The sequence below is a fragment of the Camelina sativa genome, chromosome 5, assembly GCF_030686135.1.
Source record: "Camelina sativa cultivar CO46 ecotype springtype chromosome 5, ASM3068613v1".
NCBI classification, from domain to species: Eukaryota; Viridiplantae; Streptophyta; class Magnoliopsida; order Brassicales; family Brassicaceae; genus Camelina; species Camelina sativa.
The window spans coordinates 39,294,581-39,320,611 of NC_141884.1; the positions used below are offsets into that span (position 1 = coordinate 39,294,581).

The window sequence follows — 26,031 nt, forward strand, 5'->3', positions numbered from 1 at the left end:
CCCAGACTCCACCATTGTTTTGTCCGTTACAGTTTTTTGCTTCCGTGAAGATATTTTTCTATTCACCCACTGTTTATGTGAGCTGTTTTAATCCTATGGCCGCGATCGGTCGTGGACTCCAACCAACGGTCAGGATGTATCCAGATCGTTGGACAGCATTACAGCGAATAATTATAATTATTAAATCGTTGATTTTTCAATATTACTTTAGTGTAGTTCCATCTTCTTCCTCTTCATAACTCATTTTTGTCTTCGAGTGAGAGAGAGAGAATCAAATCAGCTTTCACAGAAAAAGGTATACAGAGAGAGAGAGAGAGACTATGGCGGAGAGTGGTGGACGGAGGATCGGAGTAGCAGTGGATTTCTCGGATTGTAGCAAGAAGGCTTTGAGCTGGGCGATCGATAACGTGGTTCGTGATGGCGATCATCTCATCCTCATCACCATAGCTCACGATATGCATTACGAGGAAGGCGAGATGCAGCTCTGGGAGACCGTTGGATCACGTACGTACCTTCTCAATCTCTCTCAATTTCCTTTTTCCCCCTTTTAGTGTTGCTTCCTGGACATGATAGAAATCGTGATCGATGATGATTAACTTATGATTTTTTTTTTTTTTTTTTGGTTTTAAGGTATACGATATGACACTTGTTTAGATCCTTTTCTGATGATCTTGTTTGTTAATTTGTGTTGACAGAACCTGACCTGAGCTTTACTCCATGCATCATTTGATTTACAATTGGTTTATGTGTGATTTTGCATGTTTAAATTTGGAAAAGACTCTGTTTCATTAGAAGTTGATCGTGAATTCATGTTGTATGAACCCTTTCTTCACATCTCTGTATTCAATCTTGTTGTTGTTTTGACTCTGGTATTTGTGTTTGTAACTTTTTCAGCTTATATTCCGCTGAGTGAATTCTCTGATGCTGCTGTGATGAAGAAGTATGCTGTGAAGCCAGATGCTCAAACCCTTGACATTCTCAACACTGCCTCTAGGGAGAAATCTGTAAGCTCCTTCTTCTTCTTTCAAAAGAACAGTCCATGAACCCTATCTGCAGCTTGAAACTCTTTTATCCTTTCAAACTTGTAGTTTGTTTGCTAATGTTGACATAACAAGACCTGAACTTAAAGAGTAACGATAACTTGGAAGAAACAGTTTATATCCTTGATGTTCTGTACTAATCAATCTGACTTCTATTACTCTTCTTATACGTATGATTTGAGGAGTGGTTAGGTCTATACCGTATTGAATAACCTGCAACTGTGCTGGCATATAATATGTTACACCTATCATAGTATTGTTCAAAAGTTCTTTGAAAGCTTTTTGTTGCCTTGTAAAATTTGGAAAAACTGCATTCCAATCCATATGAATGTCTTTACAACAAGTGTTAGTTTCCTGTTAAACTAAGATCCAACTTTTATGAAACATGGACAGATTACAGTAGTGATGAAGATATACTGGGGAGATCCTCGTGAGAAGATTTGTGCAGCAGCTGAACAGATTCCCCTCTCAAGTCTTGTCATGGGTAACCGAGGCCTTGGTGGCCTTAAGAGGATGATCATGGGAAGCGTGAGCAACCATGTGGTGAACAATGTTGCATGCCCTGTGACCGTTGTGAAGGGTCACATCTGAGTTTGGTCGGAGAACTCTTCTAAATAACCACCGTATATTTGTGTTCATGGTCGGAATTTGTATTGTTAACTGTTGTGTGACTGGTGTATTGTTCATCTGTATGGGTAAAAAACATTTCATCTTCTAATAAATACAGACTCTTTTGAGTTTTGAACCAGATTCAATCATGTCAAATGTGTTTTTCTCATTATAATGAATTAATGATTTCTGTTTTTGTAAGAGAAACGAATCACACTTGACCAGTGACAACCTTAGTTTACAAATTACAACAACACACTTTGTTAAATTTGTTAAAGACAAAGCATGCCTTCACTTGTCTCTGCTGAAGGAAACGATTGAAGCATAAAGATTGATATAGATTTGCATAATAATCCTAAGAATTCATCACATCGTAGTTCAACATAAATTATAAGCTAAAGAGTACTCTCAAGGAAACAACAAACACACAAAGCAGAACAGAATAAGCTTAACCGTCATAAATACATAAAAGTGATCTAACAGTCTCCATAGATAAGAAAGCAAAAGACACTTAAAAAACATTCATTCCTCAAATGATCATGCAGTGAGTGGTCTCCTCTCTAGTCTTCTTGGGGATATCTAGCACAAACTCGAAGGTGTCGATGAGCTTGAAGTTGCATTTGTCACCAACCGATATAGGGAACTCCCTAGCCAGTTTCGAGTATCCACCTGAGAAGATTGTCCGAACCTCCCTCACCAAACAAAGCACCTTCCATGACTTCCCATTTGGGTGACGAATCGTGAACATCTTAGACTTCTGTGGGAGATGATCATCCACAAACTGTTTTGGGATTGCCTGAAATAAAAATCAGAGATTCACATATCAATACATAAAACTGTGTGGTATAGTATTGTTCATTCAAGTCTTTTGTTTTTAAAATCTTACCAGGAACTTGAGGTATGATTTCTTAATGGTGATTTCGAATTCTGGAACACCATCAATGACCTTTTTGTTGCTCTTGCTCTTTCTCTTCTTCTTAGTCTTTGATGATATGGAAGCCTCACCTTTCTTCTTCATAGCTTTAAGCTCAACTCCTCTCGAAGACTCACCTCTTTCCGTACCATTCTTCACTTTCTTATTCAACATCTTCTTCTTGGATGTTTTGGTCTCTTCAGTTTTCTTCTTACTTATCTTGATCTCAACTCGTCCAGGAGATTCATCCATTTCCTCATTTTCCTTCTTCACATCTTTGTAGCTGCGTTGTCCTTCTCCACCTGTTTTCATCAACAAAGCAAAAAGATTTAGTCTTCTTCTTCTTCTTCTTCTTGAACTTCTCTGTTTCATAAAGCAGTGATTTACAAAGCACAAAAGCTTACTAGAAGAGTCCATTGACAGGAGATTTCGAGGTATGAGGATCTCCATGCAGTTCTGCTCGTAGATGTAGACATTAAAGATCATCTTCCCTTTGTGAATGAAAGTAATAAACTCGTTTCTTCCCAAAGAGTTGTCACTCACAAACTGATCCCATCCACGCTTCTCGATGTAGTAGTATCTCGTGTTCTTGGAGACTACTACATTCCAAGACTTTCCCCACTGCGCTCTTATCACCATCTTGTAAGAGAAGTCTTTCTTAGAGATTTTGCTCATGAAGTTGTATGGAAACGCTCTCTGTTTTGACCATACAACGAAGAATGTTACTAACAGTTCAATCCTTTTGTCAAATTACATAAACAATTTAAGAGGCCAAAGTTTCACTCTTTCAGTCTTATCATAAAACAATCTTTGCATAGAGAAAAGCAAAGAAGATAGATCTGAGCATACAGACAGAGAAGCAACAAGGTTTATGTTTTTGAGTGAAGAGGTGAACAAGAGAAACTTACTTAACGTGAAAAGCTAGTGAAAATATCCAAAAAGATAACAAGATTCAACTTTTCAAGCAGTAAAGATTTAACGTTAAGAACCATTAAACAAGCAGAAAACCAACAGATTCAACGTTTTAAACAAAGAGAGCCCAAAGATTCTACCAACCTAAAACAAGATTTAACTTTACAAACACAGAACATGAAGATTTAAACATTAAACACCAAAGAACCAACAGATTCAACGTTTCAAACTCAGTAAGTGTAAAGATCCAGAGATCCAGAGATCCAGAGGATAAACAGACTTAAAACCTTTTAAAGAAAAGAGAAAACCAAAAGACTAAAACCGTGGAAACCCCATTAAACACAACGAACAAAAACATTCCACCCTTCAGAAAAAAGAAAGCTATCAAGAACAACGTTAAAAGCATGATATGAGGTTGAGAACAAAGTTACCATGTACTCAGATGACAAATCTGCACTCTGAAAGATCTTGAAGAAACCCAAGTTCTTCCTTTCTTGTTTAATCAGATCAAAACCAGTGTTCCAACCCATCTCTCTTATCTCTTCTCCTTCTATCTCGCTCAAAACCTCCTCACTTTCGACTTCTTTCTCTCTCTCTCAAAACCTCTTCACTTTCTAACTTCTTTCTATCTCTCTCTCTTTCTCTCACTCACTTAGATATTAGGAATGGTCAAAGTCAGTAATATATGTATAGTTTGCCTTGTTTTCATTTACTACAAAACAAAGGTGTTGATGATGAAAAAAGCATTCATGTATTACCCCCAAGTGATTATTTCTGTTATATTTTGTTAAAAGGGTAATAAGATAGAAGAGACAAGAGAGCTGTTTTAAAACTGTCTTCACAGACACGCAAAAGCAGTGTTTTTGCTGGTTTTAGTACCTGAGAATCTCTGGGGAGAAAGGACGTAGACTTCAAACTTACTACTTTTGTGTGTTGTTTTTGCCACAGTAGTACTGTCACAGTACCTATGATGATATCTATATTGTTAATTTCTATTTGATTTTTTGTTTTACGAACATTTATTTACATTCAACCTTCGGTAACTTATTTTTTATTACACAGTCAAAGGTCAAAAGTTAAAGCTTTTTCTAAACAGAAAAGTGAATACTACGGTACATGATGAGATCACTCTATCAATCACACCACCGTATCCTTCTGTAACTTATAATGTAAAAAATACACACAATAGACTGACTACATTAAATAATTCAGATTTCAAATAACAAAAAGCTTGCTGTATAATTTAAAGTAGTTGGTGTCCAAATCGAAAATACATATTGTTGTTAACTTTGTCACAACTTGTGACTCACAAGTTAATAATCGAATCTATCAACTAAATTGCAAGACGATTTTCACACATATATACCCAATTTTATGCACTTTTAAATCATATTTATACATTAAACACCACCGGTACCTTTTCCCAAAAGCAGGATTAACTTTTCATGTTTTCATCCATCGATCAACTTTGACTTTTACCTTTAGATCGACGATGTTCATTATAGAGTTCAGGACTGATCTATAAACCCAGCACCGTAACCACTTGATCGTATGAACTTCTTCAGGAGAAGAACCACGATTGCGATTGTGAGCCCAACCGCAGCCCACGTGAATAGTCTGTCATCGACTGGCTTCTGAGCTGCTCTTCTGGTTACCGTTGTTTGCTCACCACTTACAGAAGCTCTGTCTGCAACTTCAACCGCTGTTAATGCTGCTGCAGCAGGAACCACATTAGCTGCTGCAGTGACTGCTTCAGGTGTCTCTTCTATGATTTGATCAGCAACTATGGTGTCTGTTGTAGCGATGGATAGCTCTTCCACTACCGTTATGGCTTCCTGTGGCTCAGTTTGGGACTGAGCTACTGTATCAGTAGACGGTGTTTGGTTACATTCAAGAGGAATGGCTTTTGGAACCACGGTTGCTTTGCTAAGGATGTAGTGATGAATCTGCGATTATTAAAAAGGACATGATTAGTTCAGTTGTTTCTAAAACTGAAGATGGACTTTAGGATGGAAACTTAAGTCATATCAAAATACATGAAGAAAGGGTCAAGAGCTTAAACCAAAAGGAGTTAGCTAACACTATCTTTGTCTAAAACCAATAGTAGTCTGTAAAATGGTGCTACTTGTTTAGTTAAGTAGAATCGCACCACATTTTATTGTATGCAGACAATAGCAGCTGTGATGCGGTAAAAACTAAGCAGATACTCTTTGAGCAAACATTAGACCTTAACCGCTAGAGATATGCAAGCCTAAATTTTGACCAACAGTTATGCCTAAGGTTTACAATGGGGAAACAGTAACATATAGCCAAATTCATATAATTTCACCAGAATATTAAGCATAAGCACAAGACTTAAAAGGGTGTTCGAGTGGGGATTGAGTAACTATACCTCATCAATAATTTTTTGCCGTTCAGGAGAGCCATACTTGGGAGGTGCCTCACGTGATTTAATGGCTAGTGTACGCCTCTCCTCCTTTGGATAATCTACAGAGCCCAGTGCTCCATTGGGACTTGTGGGCATGAATGCAATAAGAGCCACCAAAGCAGTACGAACTGCAAAGAAAAAAAAAAGCTAAATCATAAGAGCAAAGAGATGATATACAGTTCAACATGGTGTAAATTACAAGTGTTATGTAGTCTTGTATAAAAAAAAAACATAACAGTTAAGATATAAGTTATCTTGTGACATGGTGTTGGTGTAAGGATCAATGAAAAATATAAAAAGTCCATGACTTTACCACTCCATGAAGGTTGCCAATGCTCGGGGTGGTAATTTGAAATGCTCAAACAAATCTTGGTATTGGTTTCAAAGCGACCATTAGGCTGAAAAACAAAAGTAAAGAGATTCATTAGATAAAGACTCTCCCTTTACCCTTGCAACATGTGTGTGTTTATGAGTAAAAGAAAGAGTAAAAAGATCCTTACAGTCAATAACATGAATGAAGGAGGTTTGAAAGGGTAATCTGCAGGCAGCTGAATCCTCCCATGATAAATCCCGCCCTCAAATTCAGTATCACCAGGACCACGGATAGCGAATTGCCATTCAAAGATATTCTCCTGAGGTTAGAACAGAAAAATGAATCATGTAAAAACTATTTGGTATAACACAAAAACTTGTAAATAAAAGCTATAACATTTGCACACACAATCTATATCGATCACAGAACTAGCATGACAGCTGCAACAGAACAACATCACTCTCGAGTCTTGACAGATACACAATGATACGATACAAAACAGCACAAACACACCATACCTAGATCTATAGAAACACAAATCCAAGTACGAAAGCGAAACATTAATTAATGAGGCTTAACAAGTTAATCAAGCTTCAGAGCAGATTTACAAATTTCTAATTCCAGTTAACCTAATCTCGAATTAGAAACACAAACGAAACTGAATCAAGAGAGGGGGATCTTCTCTCCAGAAGAAAAAAATAAAAATCTCCGATCTCAAAAAATTCTCGAACCGGAGATAAGGTGAGTATAAGAAAACGTTGTTTACCTCAAGAGGGAGAGACATAAAATCATCAGAAGGATTTGCTTGCATCTCCTTAACCTCCTGCAAAATTCTCTTCACAGCCGGATTCTTCCGGTTATACCTCTCATCCGCCATCTTATCTCGCCCAACAGATCTCGCCGGAAAAGTGCAAATCCGTCGCTCGGCCCAATTCGTCTTTACAGATAAAAATAATAAATACACGAAGTTAAGAATTCGGACACAGCTTCGAGGAGGTGAGAGATTGATTTACAATAAAACAGAAGTATATAATTAGAAAAATAATATTATCCACGTCACACACTCTTTAACTATAGGATAAGTGACGTGACCATTGCTGTCTGCTGAATAGTAAACTTATTAGTCATCCCAAGCATCTTAACGGTTCAGATTTTCTCACGTCATCTACGAATAGGCCAGCGTGTCTTTAATCACCGTTGATTTAGAAGAAATCATTAACTTATCGTTGTGGGAGACTTTAATAGGCCTTGGGCCATTTCTTTAAAGCCCATTAAAACGTGCACGTTACAGACTACAATAAAAAGTCAAAACGTTGACAAAAGATGACCGATGACTTTAAAGATTCTTGTAAGAAGTGAGAAGAAGAAGAAGCAATTGCAAATGGAGAAGAGAGGGGTGATCGACACGTGGATTGATAAGCACCGTTCGATTTACACGGCGGCTACACGTCATGCCTTCGTCGTCTCGATCCGCGACGGATCCGTTGATCTCTCGTCCTTCAGAACTTGGCTGGTACTGTTATTACTGTAGTTAGTAATTTACTGATGAAAACAAAGCAAGAATCTGAAGACTTTGAATTGAAACGACGTTGTTTTGTGTGTGTGTGTGTGTGTTGCAGGGGCAAGATTATCTGTTCGTGAGAGGATTCGTGCCGTTTGTAGCGAGTGTGTTGATCAGAGCCGGTAAAGAATCCGGCGAGAGTTCCGATATGGAAGTGGTTCTTGGTGGTATGGCATCGTTGAACGGTGAAATCGAATGGTTTAAAACAGAAGCATCGAAATGGGATGTTGACTTCTCGACCGTTGTGCCTCAAAAGGCTAATCAAGAATATCTCAGGTACTGAATTTTATATTGTTGCCTGAGTTGAAATTGAAATCAGAGACTAGTAAGTTTCGCTTTGTTTATTCAAGGTTTCTGGAAGCTCTGATGAGTAATGAGGTGAAGTATTCAGTGATGATGACAGCTTTCTGGGCAACTGAAGCAGTGTATCAAGAGAGCTTTGCTCACTGTTTAGAAGACGGGAACAAAACCCCTGTGGAGCTTACAGGTGCTTGTCATCGGTGGGGCAATGATGGGTTTAAACAGTATTGTTCTTCTGTCAAGAGCATTGCTGAACGGTGTCTGGAGAATGCCTCTGGTGAAGCTCTGGCTGAAGCTGAAGATGTGCTTGTACGTGTTCTTGAATACGAGGTCGCGTTCTGGGAGATGAGCCGTGGAGGAGATTAGCTAATGTTTTGGGTTCAGTTTTTTTTCTCGTTTGTTTTTAGTTCCCAAAGAGAAACAAGTTTCAATCTTTATGTTTGGTGTGACACGAGTTGGGATTATGATTTCATAACACGACTAAGTAGCGCTGTTCCCATCATTCCACATCTTACACTTACTGGTAACTACTTTTAACATCAATATCCTAAACTCATAAGAACTTATCAAAGCATAGGTGGATGATTGAACAATTGAAGCTATAAAAGCTATCTACTCTCTCCAGCGATGACCACAATTCGGGTTGCAGCAGACAAAGAACAATGTCATTCCTTCTTCCCCTCTAGCCGTAGCCTGCACATTCAATGATAGCTATGTTAAAATTCTCGGGCGGTAGACAAAATTTGAGAATACGTTTTGGGGAACAAACAGAGAAGATGTAGCATATAACCAATAGTTATCGAAATAAGATAGTTATACCTGGAAGAAGACGGCCTCGCTATGCTGACACTTGGCACAACGCACAGCCTTGGTTCTGGGAAGAGTAGGGTCAGAAGCCACATCCGTTAGGATCTGAGTTCGTTCACTTACAGAGTGATGAACCTCGTTTCTGTACACACAGCTATTATCAGCTACTTCCTGCAAGCCAGTGCCCCCAAAAAAGTATAAATTATGATCGTTGAGGACAATTCCAATCTAATAATTTGTAACAACAAGATGACAAAATGCAGCTTAAATAAATGTCAATAACTACACGCATGCAGTTTGTGTTATCATCAATAAGCTAATCCTTTCCACAAGCTAAAGAGTCCCTTCAAAGTATTCATACAGAACACAACACTAGAAAGCTAAAACCATAAGAACGAACTTGCTTGATAAGCCTTAATTAAAGGAGTAAGATAAATAGAGAAGTTGGTGAAAACTAAGGAATCCCAAATCACTAAAGTTTCTTAATTGTGCAATAAGTCCCACTCACATTATGTGCACTTCATTGAATGCTAAAAAACCCTAATTTTTCCACACACACAAAAAAAAAGCTTTATAAACCTGGTGATCACAATTACGGCAAGCGTAGAGGAGGATCTTCTGCTCCTTGTCCTCCTTAGGATACAGAATGTTATTACTGAACGAAAAAATCAAAACAGAAAACAACAATCAAAGACGACCCCATAAACAAAATTCGAACAAAGGTTAGAGCTTTTAAGGCGAAATCAACAACCATGGACGGTTCGATAGAGGAAGCAAAAACATCATAACAAAAACTTCAATAAATGCACAAAAACAACCTAAGTAAGGTACGGTGCAATTCCAAAAAAAACTACATTAACGAGATGAGAGCCGAGTGCTTTTTTCTTTTTTACCATTCGCGGCAAAACTTCATAGTACTCATCTTCGCTGAATCAGTCGAGAAAAATTTAGGTCGAGAAGTGAATCAGAGGAGGCTCAAAGAAAAATATCTGGCGGGCTCGTTTGGGAAAAGAAAAAGATGAGATCGTCGTTCTCGTATAACAACAACAGAGTATGTACTATAGTAGTGATCTCCCGACGGGACGGTAGTTCTCAATTAAGCTTATTGGGCCTGACTTATTAGGCTTTATTGCTATGAGAAATATATTTACACAGAAAGATTATACTTTTGACTATATATTTTTCATCTATTATAAAAGATAACCATCATAACATCTATATATACATTTTTGGAGACATTTATAAAATAAATCATGAAGTTTATACCTATTTACAAGCATGCCATTGACATTAATTATTAATTTGTTTTTCATTTAATTAATTAATATTAAATTTCAATTTTGGAAAACAAGATTTTCCATCTTAATAAAATTTCCAAAACAATAGGAGCCACTCCCTTAAATATTAAGTATTAAGTTTATGATTAATTTAATTAATATTAAGTTTCCAATTTTACAAACAATAGAAATTAATTCTATAAACACACACAGTATTTTCCTTCTATAAATCACAACTTATTTAATTGTATGTTATAGTTCCTATAATATAAAACAATAAACCTCAAACAAAATACTTTCTACACTAACTAATATATATATATATATTTGTAAGGTTGTACATTTTAAAAAATACAAATTAAATATTAGTTATATATATATAGTTAATCTATAAAACAAATAACATTTTATTTTTATTTAAAAAATAGCCCTTCGGTGTATGTACCGCCGGTGAATATCTAGTTTCATTATTAAATTTGATTTGATCACAGACCACATACTAATATTCTTCTCCGTTATCAGGTCGGTGATGATGTTCTTCTTTACGCCAGCAAAGACCAACCAACATTTCACAATCTCTCAGGTCTGTACTCTAAATTTTTACAGTTACAGATGTGAGCTTTTGGTTATCTGAATTTCGTTTTCCAATTGCATGAAGCTCTCTTGGCTTTTTGTTGTTTCTGATTCAAACTAAAAACATTCCCGAGCTAGGATTTATAATAATTGGAATGTGAATTGAGACAAATACACATCCCAGCAGATTAATTGAAGGTCAATGGTGAATCATGTGTTAATCCAATTTCAGTCAAATGTAATTTAGATTTCGGAAATCTTAAGTTTATGGTTCTCTTAACTTGATTCTTATACATCACATAAATGAAAAAAATGTTAGTAGCGATCATAATTATCAAAGCTAACATATTAAACTTGAAGATTTAGCTAAAAACTGATTATATTGACTATTGAGTCACTAAATCAATGTAAATATGTTTAGAAAATATTGATCTTGATATATAAAGAAGACAATTATAATCACAGAAATCTATTTCGAGAGATGCATGGATCGAACAATCTAAGGTAGAAAAAAAAAAAACACAAACGATATTAGTGAAGAAAGTATAAGTAATTTTTTTTTTGGTTCAAAAATACAGATAAAATTAAAGTAGAAGTAATATTATTAAGCTATGAAAGGATGAAAAGAAAGTGAGTGTGTAGAGATAATTAGAAAGAAATCCAATTAAGTAACTAATTAGAAAGAAAATCACTATAATCTGTTTTTTCTTGGAATATGCAGATATGCTAGGAATTTGATTATCTTTTGGCGTTTAAATTTGTTTCTTTAATTTGAATTTTTAACATATATTGTAGGAGGAAAGTAATTTGAAATCAACGTGTTGCGATGGAAAATATCGGCTGAGATCTTCCTCCGGAAATCTGACTAAAAGAATTTTAATATTAATTAAATTAATTATAATTTTAATATTTAATATCAATGGCTGTGGTTGTAAATAACTACACACTCCAAGGTTTTTTTCCAAATGTACTTGAAAAATTGTATATATAAGTGAATATTGAGTGAAAGAGTAGTCATCCACATTCATATACAATTCTTTTTCATATTACAAAGAAAAAAAAATGGGTTCTCTACTAGAATTTGCTGCTCTCTTAATCATCACGAATATTTGTGTTAATGTAGTATTGATATATGGCGCTCAAAATACTAGGGTTCCTACAACTGGTTTCGACAACCCAAAAACAACAGTGTTTATACATAATGATCTTGGTGGTCCTTTGTTGTGGTATCATTGTAAATCAAAAAACGATGATTTTGGAGTCTCGACTATGCCACCAAATGGAATGTGGTCGTTTGATTTCAAACCCAGTATTTTTGGAGGCACTTTATTTTTTTGCAGTTTTGGATGGGAACATGAGATGCATTATTTCGATATCTACAAACAGAGCAGAGACAGAGAATTCGCCAAATTTGGATGTAAAAATTGTCATTGGAAGATCCACAAAAATGGAGCTTGCAAATTAAACAAAGACACTAATTTGTATGATGTTTGTCATCCTTGGAATTCTTAGTTGCTTTGATAACAGTTTAACAATGTCGTCTTCTTGTAGTTCTCTCATAGACAACAATCAATAAAAGTATTTCGTTTTTTTCTTTTTTTCTTTTTCCTTCTAATTTCATTGATATCAAATCAAAATTACAAAGTCATACAGAAACTTTGAAAACAAATTATTACATAAGCAGATATATGTACCATATAGTAAGAAAGATACACAAAAGAAGTGAATTTCCTCCTTTATTCTTGATCTCGCTCTGATGCTAATAGGGTGAGTGGATAGCTTTTTTGGCTTGATCTCCAAATTACACACAGCATGATTAAACCTATTGCTTCCATCACAAGTTCTGAAACTATTACTATCGGATACCAAGACTTCCGTAACCGAGTCTTTCAATGGGCATTTGACTTAGACTTCATTTTCTTTGAAACCAACATTTGATATCGTTTCCGTTTTTTTTTTGGGATATTTGTGTTTTTAGTACGTTTTTGGGAAGTAATAAAGAAATTAGTATGTTTTCTATTCACAATTATAAAAATAGTCGGTCTCTCACTGTAGCAATGCGAGACTTTAAGTTTTTTTTTTTTTTTTTTTTAAATGGCATACCCCTTATGTTTAATTACTCAAATACTTGATTATATAAATTTTTTTTTCTAATTTTTTTTCAGATACAAAAAATCTATACTTTTTTCTTTATAATTTGATATGCATTTTGTTTGATGATTTTATTTGATAATATTTAATATTTTTTACAAATTTTATATCCGTACAGCCTATTAACTGTACAGATATCTAAAAACCTAAAAAATAAACAAATTACATCTGTACACTTAATAATTTGTGTAAATATTTATACACAACCATTACATATATCACTTGATATGAAAATATATTTGATAATGTTAAATACAACAAATTTTGTATCTGTACAGCTTATTAACTCTACACATATCTGTACAGATATCTAAAACCTAAAAATAAACAAATTACATCTTAATAATATGTACATATGATTGTACAGAACCACATTGTATATATCATTATTGATATGAAAATATATTTGAAATTACTAAAACAAAATGTGTATAAGCATCTGTACAAACATCTACAGTTAATAATGTGTACAGAGTACAAAACCATTGCATATATTAGTTTTAGTATAAAATATATTTAAAATAAAATATTAAAAAAAAATAATTTTTGTCTCACAACACACACGCTCGCTCTCACACTCTTTCACTCTCTCACACTCACACACGCACTCACACTCTCTCTAACTGTTTCTCACCATCTCACCACACTCACACAAACACTCACGTTCACACACTCTCTCACAATCTCACACCACCCACTTTCCCTATTATAAATAGTATACGTACTAAAAAACAGATTACTTTATAAAAACGTACTAAAACTAGAAGACACCCTTTTTTTTCCAATGAAAACACTGTTATTTTTTGTTTTATTTTTACGAACACTTATTAGCCGTGATGAGGTTTCCTTTAATATAACATCATATATTTCATATATTGAAACAAATCATAAACGATATTAGACATGGCTCTAATGTATATCCAAGTACAATAAAACCTCTATAAATTAATAAAGTTGGGACCATGAAATTTTATTAATTTATATAGGTTTTAATTTATCGATAATTAATAATTATTAATTTATAGAAAGACTTTCCTAATTTGGTAAAAATTATTAAAAATAAGATTTAATCTTTATAACTAATATTTTTATAAAATCAATTACAATGAAAATAACAATTATCATGTTTTGAAGATAGCACTCAAAAAATTTTATATAGTAAAAATATTAAAAATAAACTTCAATAAAAATTAATGTGTAGATATATACATATATTTAGATAATTTTATATAATTATTAACATATATTATTGATAGGACAATATATTTATAAAGGAGTTTCAAAAAAAATATTATTTTATTATATTATCGAATAGTATCCAAAATTACACTAGTTCCAACTTGGGACCGGAAAAATTTATTAATTTATAAAGATTATTAATTTACCGAATATTAATTTATAGAGATTCTACTGTATTATTAACCATGATGAAGTTTCCTTTTATATATTAGTTTTACTTTGACTCATATTATCCAAAACACTAAATTGCATTCATTTTTTTTAAAAAAGTCAACAAAAAAAACTTACTACGGAAATATAATTAATAAAATTTGGTAATAAATACACAAATGTATTGAGTGAAAGAGTCATCCATATCCCATACACAATACTTTCACATTGCAACGAAAAAAAAAAAACACAAAACAATATGGGTTCTCTAAAAGAACTTGTAGCCTTCATAATCATTATGTGTGCAACAAGTGTAACGATGACCCTCGCTCAAAACACCATGGCTCCGGCTCCGGCTCCACCAAGTTCTGACAACCCAAATACAACAGTGGTGTTACATAACGGAGGTTCAGTGCCAATGGTGTTCCATTGTATGTCACTAGACGTTGATTTTAAAAGTCGGATAATGATGCCAGGTGGAACGTGGTCGTTCGAATTCTTACCAAGTGTTTCTGGAGATACAAAGTACGCTTGCAGTTTTACCTGGAGACTCGAGTACCATTTATTCCGTATCTACTGGCAAAGCAGAGACCAAGTATCTGGAGATCATGGTTGCAAAAGATGCGAATGGAGGTTACGCCCAGAAGGACCTTGCCAAATCAACGAAAAGACTGGAAAAATTGATCATTGTCCCCCTTGGGATTCTCAATTGTTTTGAAACAATTACTAAAACATTTGCTATGTATTTGTCTACCTCTCCGTTTATCTATCAATAAATTAACAAAGCAAAACTATTTACTATGGCCTTTTGATTCGGTTAAAATATGTCTTAAAAGTTAAAATCAGGTTTGACAAAAGTGAAAAAATGAAAAGCAAAGTCGTAAATGCCACGTGTACAAAAAAAATGTGGTTAAACAAACAAAACAAACGAAGGCGCTTTGAAAACTCCGCCTCCGTTGTTAGCTATTACACTCACTCTGTCTCCGCCGAGTTTAATTCTGTCATCTGCGTCTTCCTCTGTTAGATCTCTCTCTCTGTCTCTTACAATACAATCAGCTATGACGCTTTCGTTCTCACAGACGTCGTCGTTTACAAGACCGAACCACGTGCTCGGATCAACTGCTTCCGTTTTCTCTACGCCCAAGAATCTCCGTTTCTGCGGACTCCGGCGTGAAGCGTTTGGTTTCTCTCCGTCGAATCAGTTGTCTTTGCGCAGTAACCGAACTCAGAGTAGCGGATTCCAAGTCTCTGCTTCTGCTTCAAGTAATGGTAATGGTAACGGTGCCTCTCCCAAATCTTTCGATTACGATTTGATCATCATCGGAGCTGGAGTTGGCGGCCATGGTGCTGCTTTGCACGCTGTTGAAATTTCTTATTACTAAAACAACTAAAAAGGCCTATACTTTAAGTTAAGCATCCTGTGAAATTGCTATAACATGATAGTTTCATTTTGAAAAAGAAAAGATTTTGCTCTGCTTATGGAAACATTGGCTTTTATTAAGGGACTTAAAACTGCTATCATTGAAGGAGATGTTGCTTTGATAACAATTTAACAATGTCGTCTACTTGTATTTCTCTAATAAACAATAATCAATAAAAATATTTCGTATTTTCTTTTAATGAAAACACTGTTACTTTTCTTTTATTATTTAATATATAACTAGGAGATATCCGTGCTTTAAGCACGGATCAAAATTTTTTTAAAAAATTATAATATAATAATAAAAGTTATTGTTATATATTTTTTAAAAAGTTATTTTATTTGAGATAATATTTATTTTTAATTTTTCTGTAAATCTATTAGTCTATTTGAATACTAAGTATTTTGGAATATTATAGTATTTTATTTTTGCCGTATATTACAGTTTTATATTGTTTGTTTGTTGTATTTGCATCATTATTTTGTGAAATATAAAGTAGTAATTTTAATTTTATAATTGAGAGTAAATAAAAATTATTAATTTATCATCTATATAAATTTAGTTTTACCAACCCGCGAATGTGGAAATTAAAACATATATTTTTTATAGATTGATTAATATATCTTCGTTTTTAAAAATTCAAATCACAACATATGCATAAAAAATTCTGTACTTTATTAATCATACGTATTAAATGAAAATTCCAAACAATTTGTAAATAAAATAAAATAAAGATGATAGGAGAATCATAATTTGAAATCTTAACAAAATTTTCGAAATTTAGTTATTAAAAATAATTATATTGTAAATTTGGATATAAAATCTTAGTTTTTAAAATTCTGATTAGTTTATATATTTTTTAAAAAAAAATATTTAGTAATTTCGTCCATAATTTATTAGAGAGAGAAAATATTTTTTTTCTAGATTTTTTGTTATATTTGATCTGTGAGTTTTTATTTTATTTTTTAATTAATTATATTTATTTAAATTAATTAATTAAGCTTAATTAAAATTTTCTAATGACAATTGAATGTAATTTTGTACACATTTTAAGATTAGTTTCATATTTGTATTTCCCAATTAATATAGTAGGATGTCTATTGACTACATCATATATTTCATATATTGAAATAAATCATAATCGATACCAGAAATGGCTCTAATGTATATCCAAGTATTACTAACCATGATAAAGTTTCCTTTTATACATAAGTTTTACTTTTACTCATATTATACAAAACACTAAATTGCATTAATTTTTTTTTTAAAGAACAAAAAAAAACGCTTACTACGGAAATATCTTACTAAATTGAATTGAAGGTCAAATGGTGAATCATGTGTTAATCCAATTTTTTTTTTTTGTCAAAGGTGTTAATCCAATTTCAGTCTAATGTAAATTTAGATTTCGGAAATCTTAAGAGGGGTTATTAAATATTATTATCTTATAACAAATAAATTAATGTTTCATGTAATCACAATTTTTTGACACTTTTTACAAAATAATTAATTATATAAAAAACTATATTAATAATATTAGTATTTTAGAGGTAAATGTTTGACAAATGCTTCAAATGACATATGAGAGCATCTGTAGCTTCTAAATGCTCTCTTATATGCTCTTTTAATAAATGTTGATTGGATGATAACATTAAAAAAAATATCCTTCATATGCATTTTCAATCAAGGTCATAGTGAAAGAGTCATCCATATACAATAAAGGGAAATCTGATTAAGAGAAAGGGATCTTGTTTTGATATTAATTATCTACTTAATATTTAATGTTAATGGCAGTGGTTGAAAATAACCACAAACTCCAACATTAAAATAAAATAAAATAATACTATATTATAAAGTTATATCTACATTTATATTTTAATATTAATATTTTTAATGTATTAAATAAATTATTATATTATTTTAAATAATAACATTAATAAGTTACTGATAAATATTATCTTATCACAAATAAATTAATGTTTTATGAAATCACAATTTTTTGACACTTTTACAAAATAAATTAATTATATAAAACTATTTTAATAATATTAGTATTTTAAAGGTAAATGTTTGGCAAATATTTCAAATGACATATGATAGCATCTCTTCTAAATGCTCTCTTATATGCTCTTTTAATAAATGTTGATTGGATGATAAAACTAAAAAAAAAACTCCTTCATATGCATTTTCAATCATGGCCATAGTGAAAGAGTCATCCATATACAATAAAGGGAAATCTGTTTAAGAAAAAAGGGATCTTGTTTTGATATTAATTATAGACTTAATATTTAATGTCAATGGCATTGGTTGAAAATAACTACAAACTCCAAGGTTTTTTTTTCCCAATGTACTTGAAAAATGTATATATAAGTGAATATTGAGTGAAAGAGTAGTTATCCATATATAATACTTTTCATATTACAAAAAAAAAAAAATGGGTTCTCTACTAGAACTTGCGGCTCTCTTAATCATTACGACTATGTGTGTTAATGTAGTATTGATATGTGACGCTCAAAATGCTAGGATTCCTACAACCGGTTTCGACAACCCAAGGACAACAGTGTTTATACACAATGATCTTGGTGGTTCTTTGCTGTTGTGGTATCATTGTAAATCAAAAAGCGATGATTTTGGAGTCTCGGTTATGCCACCAAATGAAACATGGTCGTTTAAATTCAAACCCAGTATTTTTGGGGGCACTTTGTTTTTTTGCAGGTTTGGATGGGAACATGAGATGCATTACTTCGATATCTACAAACAGAGCAGAGACAGAGAATTCGCCAAGTTTGGATGTAGGAATTGCCATTGGAAGATCCAAAAAAATGGAGCTTGCAAATTAAACAAAGAAACTAACATGTATGATGTTTGTCAACCTTGGAATTCTTAGTTGCTTTGATAACATTTTAACAATGTCGTGTACTTGTATTTCACTAATATACAATATAATCAATAAAAGTATTTCATATTATTTTTTAATGAAAACACTCTTATTTTTATTTTATTTTTACCAACACACAACCGTGATGAAGTTTTCTTTAATATATAACTAGGTAATACTCCGTGCTACAACACAGGATGACATATATTGTAATTAATTTATGTATATTTTGAATGCATAAAATGTTTTGGTTTATTTAAGTTTTTATAATTTTAAATAGTGTTGAGTAGTATATTAAGTTTACTTACATGGTGTTAAAATTAGATGAGTATGTTGTTTAGACATCGTTAATCCTTTGAATGGTAACATTATGCTTAAAGGTGTTCAATTCAAATATCAGATATTAATTTGGTTTTAGTATGGAGTATTGCAAGTATATAACCTACACGCAACTATTTTAGAATGACAAAGATATTTCGTCCCATCCCGTCTTGTCATGTCCCGTCCTGTTTCATCTCATCCCTACCCGTAAAAATTTTTATGTCCCATAAATGTTCTCTTTTAAATAATTAACTTGTCTAATTTTTATTGTCCAAAATTTTTGGATAAGAACATAACTAAATTTTATGCTTTTTCACATTTTTGGACTTATAATTTATTTCTTTCTGAAGAAGAAAATTTGTTCATAGTAAAAAAATTAAAAAGCTACTTATTAATATTTAATTTTGCATAAATATATAGTAACACAATATAGTCAACTAATTGTAATTATAGAATTTTAGAGTTTTAAATACTTATTTTAGGGTAATTACTATTTAGAAATACAAATATAAATTGAAATTTTTTTACTTCTTTTTTTTTGTTTTTAAAAAATGTGTTTTTGATAATTTTTCTTAAACAACAAACGTAATTCATGAAATAGTTTATTTTCATAAATATATATTATTTTTATTTATGATTACAAAATATATTTACATAAATCTTTTTAAAGATATTTTCTTGCATATCTTGTGTTTAGAGAGTATTTACAAATAAGTTGATTTTAGATATATTTTATATATCTATTAAAATAAATTTGAATTGATGATGACTATGAAGGCTACAAGTTCTTTTAAAACTAGGATAATGATGCCAGGTGGAACGTGGTCGTTCGAATTCTTACCAAGTGTCTCTAGAGATACCAAGTACGCTTGCAGTTTTGAATCTGGAGATTGTGGTTGCAAAAGATGCGAATGGAAGTTACGCCCAGAAGGACCTTGCCAAATCAACGAAAAGACTGGAAAAATTGATCATTGTCCCCCTTGGGATTCTCAATTGTTTTGAAACAATTACTAAAACATTTGCTATGTATTTGTCTACCTCTCCGTTTATCTAACAATAAATTAATACAGCAAAACTATTTACTGTGGTCATTTGATTCGGTTAAAATGTCTTTTTTTTTTTTTTTTTTTTTTTTTTGTCAAACAAGTTTTTATTAAAACTTAAATCCTCAAAGAGGAGAGTTCATACAAAGAGAAGCAAATAAAGTTACAAAGCTTAACAAGGTTACAAAGCATATAGAGATATTGGTTCCATGAGTTATCCAAGAAGATGCAAGTCTTTGGGAGGCTAGCAAAGCTTGAAAGATTTGTTGGGACCATGGTGGAAGCGCTTTTGAAGACAAGCTCCGCGACATCCTCGATCAACAAGTGATCAACAATAGCTCTTGCAATATATGCAGTGGAGCGTTTACAAAGGTGGTACATAGGTGAAGCAATGGATGGTGCTCTAGCCAATGAGAGGAGGTTCAAGACAAATTGATCAAAGTGTAAAACATTTTTCTGGCTCAATTCTCATAGCATGGGACGAAGCTATATCTAGGACTCTAAAAAGATATGTGCAATATCGTAACAAAGCAGGTGGGTCCTCCCTCTCATGAAACCAATGGCCATGGAGGTTAAGGAGTCCAACACAAAGCTTGTAGCCGATATTGCAATGCGATATTAAGACATACCCGAGTTTCCACCCTAATGATAGTTGGAGGAGAATGAAGGATAGGATTTTTATAAGGTTGAACCTAGGGAGAGACAAACAAGGTCGTAACAGAGCAGGTAGATCCTCCCTCACATGAAGCTCATAGTCATGGAGGTTAAGGGTTCCCACACAAAGCTTGTTGTCTGCTTTGCTGTGATGCACTAAGATATACACTAGGTTGGAGCCGAGATGAGAGTGGTAATGATACAGGCTAAGGGGTTCGGTGGGTGTTTGGTATATACTTTCCAACTGATCTTGACAAAGGGATTTATCTAACCATTCTAGAGAGGCAATTACACAGCTATATGATTGTTTGCGGCCAACAAAAATAGAGGCAGAGTGACCTATCCGAGTTGGGTTCGATAATCTTCTATAGGGTCTAAAGGGCTTCAGGATCAGACATATAACCAATACTAGTCTAAGTACTCTATCTACTAGGGTTTGCGGATAAGAGTTGGGCTCAAATCTGGGTCGTGAGGACAGAGGAGGAGTTTGTAGGGCGCTGCAATGAAAGCGTGAGTCGTCAAAGTTCCGTCCAGTAACAGGATCAGCATAAAGCAGAATGGTCTTGTTTGTGAGGCAAATCTTTATTGGATAAAGCGGCAGATCAGAGGAGAGCATAGCCAAGACACAAACTAAAGAGACCAAAGATACAGGAGGGGGATACAAGGTCACCATGATTGACGCTTTTATCAACCAGGCATCGTGCAGTTCCGGCATCAAAACAGAGCTTGCTTCTAGCATCGGCCAAATAGAACACTTGGTGATGGGGTAAGAACCCAAGGAGGAAGGAGATGATGGGATTGACTTCAAGGGGAACCGGTAAGAGAGGTGAAGAGCAGAACACACATGGAGCCTAGAAATCTCAGATTTATCATCGAATGGCTGGAGTCTCGGGAGAATCACCTCGTTGAGACGAACCACCGGTTGAGCAGAGGGGTAAGAAAGGAGTTGAAGCTTACGCATGGCCGAAGTAGCGTGACCGATCGAAAAACCTCCGGTGGATTCGAAATCGATCCAGAAGCAGTGTTGATACAAGAGGAGAGAGCCGCAGTGAACGGAAAGCAGCCCAACGGCGCCAATTTGAGACGACGCCGCCGGGAGAAGAGAACTCGGGAGTTGTGCCGGGGGAGAGAAGCGGCTATCGGTTAAAAATTAAAATGTTTTAAAAGTTAAAAATCAGGTTTGAAAAAAGTGAAAAAATGATAAGCAAAGTCGTAATGCCACGTGTACAAAAAAGAAGTGGTTAAACAAACAAAACAAACGAAGGCGCTTTGAAAACTCCGCCTCCGTTGTTAGCTATTACACTCACTCTGTCTCCGCCGAGTTTAATTCTGTCATCTGCGTCTTCCTCTGTTAGATCTCTCTCTCTGTCTCTTACAATACAATCAGCTATGACGCTTTCGTTCTCACAGACGTCGTCGTTTACAAGACCCAACCACGTGGTCGGATCAACTGCTTCCGTTTTCTCTACGCCTAAGAATCTCCGGTTTTGCGGACTCCGCCGGGAAGCGTTTGGTTTCTCTCCGTCGAATCAGTTGTCTTTGCGCAGTAACCGAACTCAGAGTAGTGGATTCCAAGTCTCTGCTTCTGCTTCGAGTAATGGTAATGGTAACGGTGCTCCTCCCAAATCTTTCGATTATGATTTGATCATCATCGGAGCTGGAGTTGGTGGCCACGGAGCTGCTTTGCACGCTGTTGAAAAGGTTTGAACTTTCTGCTTATGTGACACAATGGGTTGATGAATCATGCTGTGTTTTTTTTATGATTGTTATGATCTTTATGTTTATGGAAACATTGGCTTTTATTAGGGACTTAAAACTGCCATCATTGAAGGAGATGTTGTTGGAGGGACTTGTGTTAACAGAGGGTGTGTACCTTCTAAAGCTCTTCTTGCTGTTAGTGGTAGAATGCGGGAACTTCAGAACGAACATCACATGAAGTCCTTTGGTCTACAGGTAAGTCATCAACTCTCATGTTCTCTGATTTATAAAGTTGCTAGGTTTTGTCTTTGGCGTGAAATGGTTGTAGATGGTTCAAGTATGCTGCTAATGAGCTATTGTTTTTGGTTTAAACTTGGAAAACAGGTTTCAGCTGCTGGGTATGATCGTCAGGGTGTGGCTGACCATGCTAATAACCTGGCTACCAAAATTCGAAACAATCTGACCAATTCTATGAAGGCACTTGGTGTTGATATATTGACAGGATTTGGCAGTGTTCTGGTCAGTACGTGTTTTTTCTTTCACGTTGACTTGCTTGACATTAACAGGATACATTTTTGTTGAACGATGATCCTAACTCTTTGTATTTCTTCTGCAGGGGCCACAAAAGGTTAAATATGGGAAGGACAATATTATCACTGCCAAGGATATAATCATTGCCACTGGATCTGTGCCGTTTGTTCCTAAAGGAATTGAAGTTGATGGTACGTTTCTTATTTGAACGTAGAGTTGTTTAAGGAGAAGCCTGCAAATATTCATTCTCTATTCTTTTGAGTGCAAAAAGCAAGCAGACTTTGATTCCTTGAATGTTTATATTTTGGTGCTGCAGGAAAGACTGTAATCACCAGTGACCATGCCTTGAAATTGGAGTCTGTCCCTGATTGGATTGCAATTGTTGGAAGTGGTTATATTGGTCTTGAGTTCAGTGATGTTTACACCGCACTTGGAAGTGAGGTAACATGATGTTTCTCTACTAATGGTATTACTTTTGATGTTGTGTCCTTGTAGTTGAGATTGTAATATCTGCAACTTAGGAATGTTCTCCAATTTTCTAGTCTTTGTTAGGTCTCATACTGTATTGAGTTTGCTGTTGTAAAATAGTAGTAAACTAGGTTCTAAGCTACCAAGTCTATTGGTTGCTCGATCTAAATTGAATATGTGTCGTTTCTATTTTATGTTTCGTTAGGTTTGCTCGACCTTTATAATTAGTGATCGAAAAACGGGAACCTTTTGTGCAGGTAACTTTTATTGAAGCTCTGGATCAGCTAATGCCTGGATTTGATCCTGAGATCAGTAAGCTAGCACAGAGGGTTTTGATTAATCCAAGAAAGATTGACTATCATACTGGAGTCTTTGCGAGCAAAGTGAGCCTGTTGAAATCATGCATTGCAAATACTGCTTTTCTTTCTCTATACAGTGTGCCCATGTTGTATTCATCTTTTAAACTTAAATCTATTCCTTATCCAGATTACTCCAGCAAAGGATGGGAAACCAGTTTTGATTGAGCTTATTGATGCCAAAACAAAGGAACCTAAGGATACTTTGGAGGTAACCATCAGAGCTCTCTATATTTTATATGACAATGAGAATATTTAACAGATACTTAGTATTCATGCCTGAATTGGGAATATATGTGCCGTTGGTAGACTAGTGGGTCCTTAGAAGTCTTGTTTTTCCACTATTTTTGCTTTTCGCTGCATTAACCACATTGTTACTCTTCCCACAGAAATATAAGTATACATTGTGAATGAGAAGCTACTGTTATGCCTTTTTCTTCCAAAAAAAAGAAAAGATATAGTCATGTCTTTTGGTTTCATTTTCTTTACCATGTGAATTTCTGCGCTGAAAGTGTGAGTTTGTTGTCCTTCTCCAGGTAGATGCTGCTCTTATTGCTACTGGAAGAGCTCCATTCACCAATGGACTTGGCTTGGAAAATGTATGATTTGACACTAAATCCCACCAACTAGTATTGTCATTTTGGTTACCAGAAAATATTTGTTCGTCAGAAAATTAACTTTGAAGCCGTCATCTCAATGCAGGTCAATGTTGTGACGCAGAGAGGCTTCATACCAGTTGATGAGCGAATGCGTGTGATCGATGGAAATGGGACTCTGGTCGGTTTTATTTGCATATACATACCTTTTTTTTATCAGCGATTCTTTTATATGCTAAAATTCATTTTTACTTGATAGGTTCCCAACTTGTACTGCATTGGTGATGCCAATGGTAAATTGATGCTTGCACATGCAGCCAGTGCCCAAGGAATATCTGGTAAATGGCTTATCAGTAGGCAGGCTACTAATGATAATGCAGTGAATATTTTCCCTTTCTTCTTCATGGGACCTGTATTAAACTCTAAGCTTTTACTCTTTGGTTAGTGGTCGAGCAAGTCAGCGGTAGAGATCATGTGCTTAATCATCTAAGCATCCCAGCTGCTTGCTTTACTCATCCTGAAATCAGTATGGTGGGATTGACAGAGGTAATATTCTGAATCCTAGTGCTTTCTGTACTGAAGAGGGTCAAAAAGAAGAATGTTATGAGCAGGATATGCTTACTGTAACTCCTTAGGTTTTGACATTATTCCCTTGTTTTGTCAGCCTCAAGCGAAAGAAAAAGGTGAGAAGGAAGGATTTAAAGTAAGTGTGGCCAAGACAAGTTTCAAGGCTAACACAAAGGCCTTAGCTGAAAATGAAGGAGAAGGAATAGCAAAGGTGGGAGAAGCAAAAGTTGTTGGTTATTTTTGGTTTATAAAAGAAGAAAAGAGATCTCATTGCTTGTGTTATGCAGATGATATACCGACCTGACAATGGTGAAATCCTAGGAGTTCATATATTTGGACTGCATGCAGCTGATCTAATCCATGAAGCGTCCAATGCAATTGCTCTTGGAACACGCATTCAGGTAGGATTTTCAGTACTCTGGCTGCTTAGTTCCTGATTCCTATTGTATTGTAGCTCTTAGTCTTTGATATTCATGATTCTCAACAAGGTAATTGAGTCATATATATAGTACCTTAGCTGTTGAAAATACTAAAACGCATTAACTATATCTAATTCTTAATCCTGCATGGTTACTGTATCTCTGCAGGACATAAAATTGGCAGTTCATGCACACCCAACACTGTCTGAAGTCCTCGACGAACTGTTCAAAGCAGCCAAGGTAAAGCAAAACAGTCTACGAGCTTTCTACAAACATATACTCATGACATTGACCAGGGATCCCCTTTACTGTTAACTGCAATTAATAGATTCAAATCCTCTACTAGAAAGCAAAAGAATCTTACGCTTAAGTTCAATTTTTAGGTTGAAAGTCAAGCTACAAGGACAGTAAGTGATAAAGTGGCTGTATAATAAAACACAAAAACAAAAACTTATTGGGGGAGGAGAAACATCTTGAAGCAAGAAAATTTGTGGTTGTACTTTAGGGTGATGCAAAGATAAAGCTAAACACGAAAGAGGAGGATCCAAGAAGAGGAGGGGATGATGAGAGACAACCTTCAGTAAGTGAAGACTTAGAAGATATATCTACAAGGCCTTCTTCTTTCTTTGAGAATATTTATGTTGGAGTCTTGTCTCTGCTTTCACGTGTATTTGTTTGATTGTTTCATGGTTTCCATTAGTAGAGCCTGCGATTGTGAATTTGTTTTTTGTATTGTTTTTTGAAGAGAGAATTCACTTTTGGAAGATTCAACTCTTTTTACTAGTAAAATCACTTTTCTGGCCATTATT

At 34.4% G+C, this 26,031-nt stretch overlaps 6 protein-coding genes and 3 pseudogenes across 9 annotated transcripts; 6 read left to right on the forward strand and 3 right to left on the reverse strand.

Annotated features, from left to right (window-relative positions):
• Positions 1–173: 173 nt before the first annotated feature.
• LOC147944976 (universal stress protein PHOS32-like) lies at positions 174–1,788 on the forward strand. The gene is made up of 3 exons (XM_087451431.1): positions 174–504; positions 895–1,004; positions 1,434–1,788. Exons 1-3 carry the CDS (start codon positions 321–323, stop codon positions 1,629–1,631), a joined length of 492 nt encoding a protein of 163 aa, XP_087307557.1. The 5' UTR covers positions 174–320; the 3' UTR covers positions 1,632–1,788.
• A 178-nt stretch (positions 1,789–1,966) lies between these two features.
• On the reverse strand, positions 1,967–4,132 carry LOC104746044 (B3 domain-containing protein At3g17010-like). Its single transcript, XM_010467429.2, has 4 exons — positions 3,906–4,132; positions 2,967–3,258; positions 2,536–2,864; positions 1,967–2,445 (listed from the first exon to the last, which is right to left on the reverse strand). Exons 1-4 carry the CDS (start codon positions 4,002–4,004, stop codon positions 2,179–2,181), a joined length of 987 nt encoding a protein of 328 aa, XP_010465731.1. The 5' UTR covers positions 4,005–4,132; the 3' UTR covers positions 1,967–2,178.
• A 562-nt stretch (positions 4,133–4,694) lies between these two features.
• On the reverse strand, positions 4,695–7,304 carry LOC147944977 (ubiquitin-conjugating enzyme E2 32-like). The gene is made up of 5 exons (XM_087451429.1): positions 6,982–7,304; positions 6,403–6,534; positions 6,216–6,300; positions 5,867–6,030; positions 4,695–5,420 (listed from the first exon to the last, which is right to left on the reverse strand). The coding sequence occupies exons 1-5, from the start codon at positions 7,090–7,092 to the stop codon at positions 4,983–4,985; spliced, it is 930 nt and encodes a 309-aa protein (XP_087307555.1). The 5' UTR covers positions 7,093–7,304; the 3' UTR covers positions 4,695–4,982.
• Positions 7,305–7,509: 205 nt separating this feature from the next.
• Positions 7,510–8,578, forward strand: LOC147944978 (bifunctional TENA-E protein-like). The gene is made up of 3 exons (XM_087451427.1): positions 7,510–7,728; positions 7,835–8,052; positions 8,127–8,578. The coding sequence occupies exons 1-3, from the start codon at positions 7,546–7,548 to the stop codon at positions 8,440–8,442; spliced, it is 717 nt and encodes a 238-aa protein (XP_087307553.1). The 5' UTR covers positions 7,510–7,545; the 3' UTR covers positions 8,443–8,578.
• Positions 8,516–10,072, reverse strand: LOC104746041 (DNA-directed RNA polymerases II, IV and V subunit 9A). The gene is made up of 4 exons (XM_010467425.3): positions 9,777–10,072; positions 9,463–9,538; positions 8,896–9,054; positions 8,516–8,769 (listed from the first exon to the last, which is right to left on the reverse strand). Exons 1-4 carry the CDS (start codon positions 9,803–9,805, stop codon positions 8,689–8,691), a joined length of 345 nt encoding a protein of 114 aa, XP_010465727.1. The 5' UTR covers positions 9,806–10,072; the 3' UTR covers positions 8,516–8,688.
• Positions 10,073–11,789: 1,717 nt separating this feature from the next.
• LOC147944979 (S-protein homolog 2 pseudogene) lies at positions 11,790–12,245 on the forward strand (annotated as a pseudogene). The gene has a single exon (XR_015598129.1). The product of XR_015598129.1 is annotated as an S-protein homolog 2 pseudogene (transcript).
• Positions 12,246–14,454: 2,209 nt separating this feature from the next.
• Positions 14,455–15,074, forward strand: LOC147944980 (S-protein homolog 2 pseudogene; annotated as a pseudogene). Its single transcript, XR_015558002.1, has one exon. The product of XR_015558002.1 is annotated as an S-protein homolog 2 pseudogene (transcript).
• A 2,770-nt stretch (positions 15,075–17,844) lies between these two features.
• LOC147944981 (S-protein homolog 2 pseudogene) lies at positions 17,845–18,667 on the forward strand (annotated as a pseudogene). The gene has a single exon (XR_015558585.1). The product of XR_015558585.1 is annotated as an S-protein homolog 2 pseudogene (transcript).
• Positions 18,668–21,824: 3,157 nt separating this feature from the next.
• Positions 21,825–26,026, forward strand: LOC104746038 (dihydrolipoyl dehydrogenase 1, chloroplastic). Its single transcript, XM_087451434.1, has 16 exons — positions 21,825–22,288; positions 22,394–22,540; positions 22,670–22,804; positions 22,902–23,007; positions 23,133–23,257; positions 23,542–23,667; positions 23,771–23,851; positions 24,177–24,239; positions 24,343–24,417; positions 24,496–24,574; positions 24,682–24,782; positions 24,901–25,014; positions 25,091–25,204; positions 25,391–25,462; positions 25,606–25,629; positions 25,728–26,026. Exons 1-16 carry the CDS (start codon positions 21,977–21,979, stop codon positions 25,899–25,901), a joined length of 1,848 nt encoding a protein of 615 aa, XP_087307560.1. The 5' UTR covers positions 21,825–21,976; the 3' UTR covers positions 25,902–26,026.
• Positions 26,027–26,031: the final 5 nt, after the last annotated feature.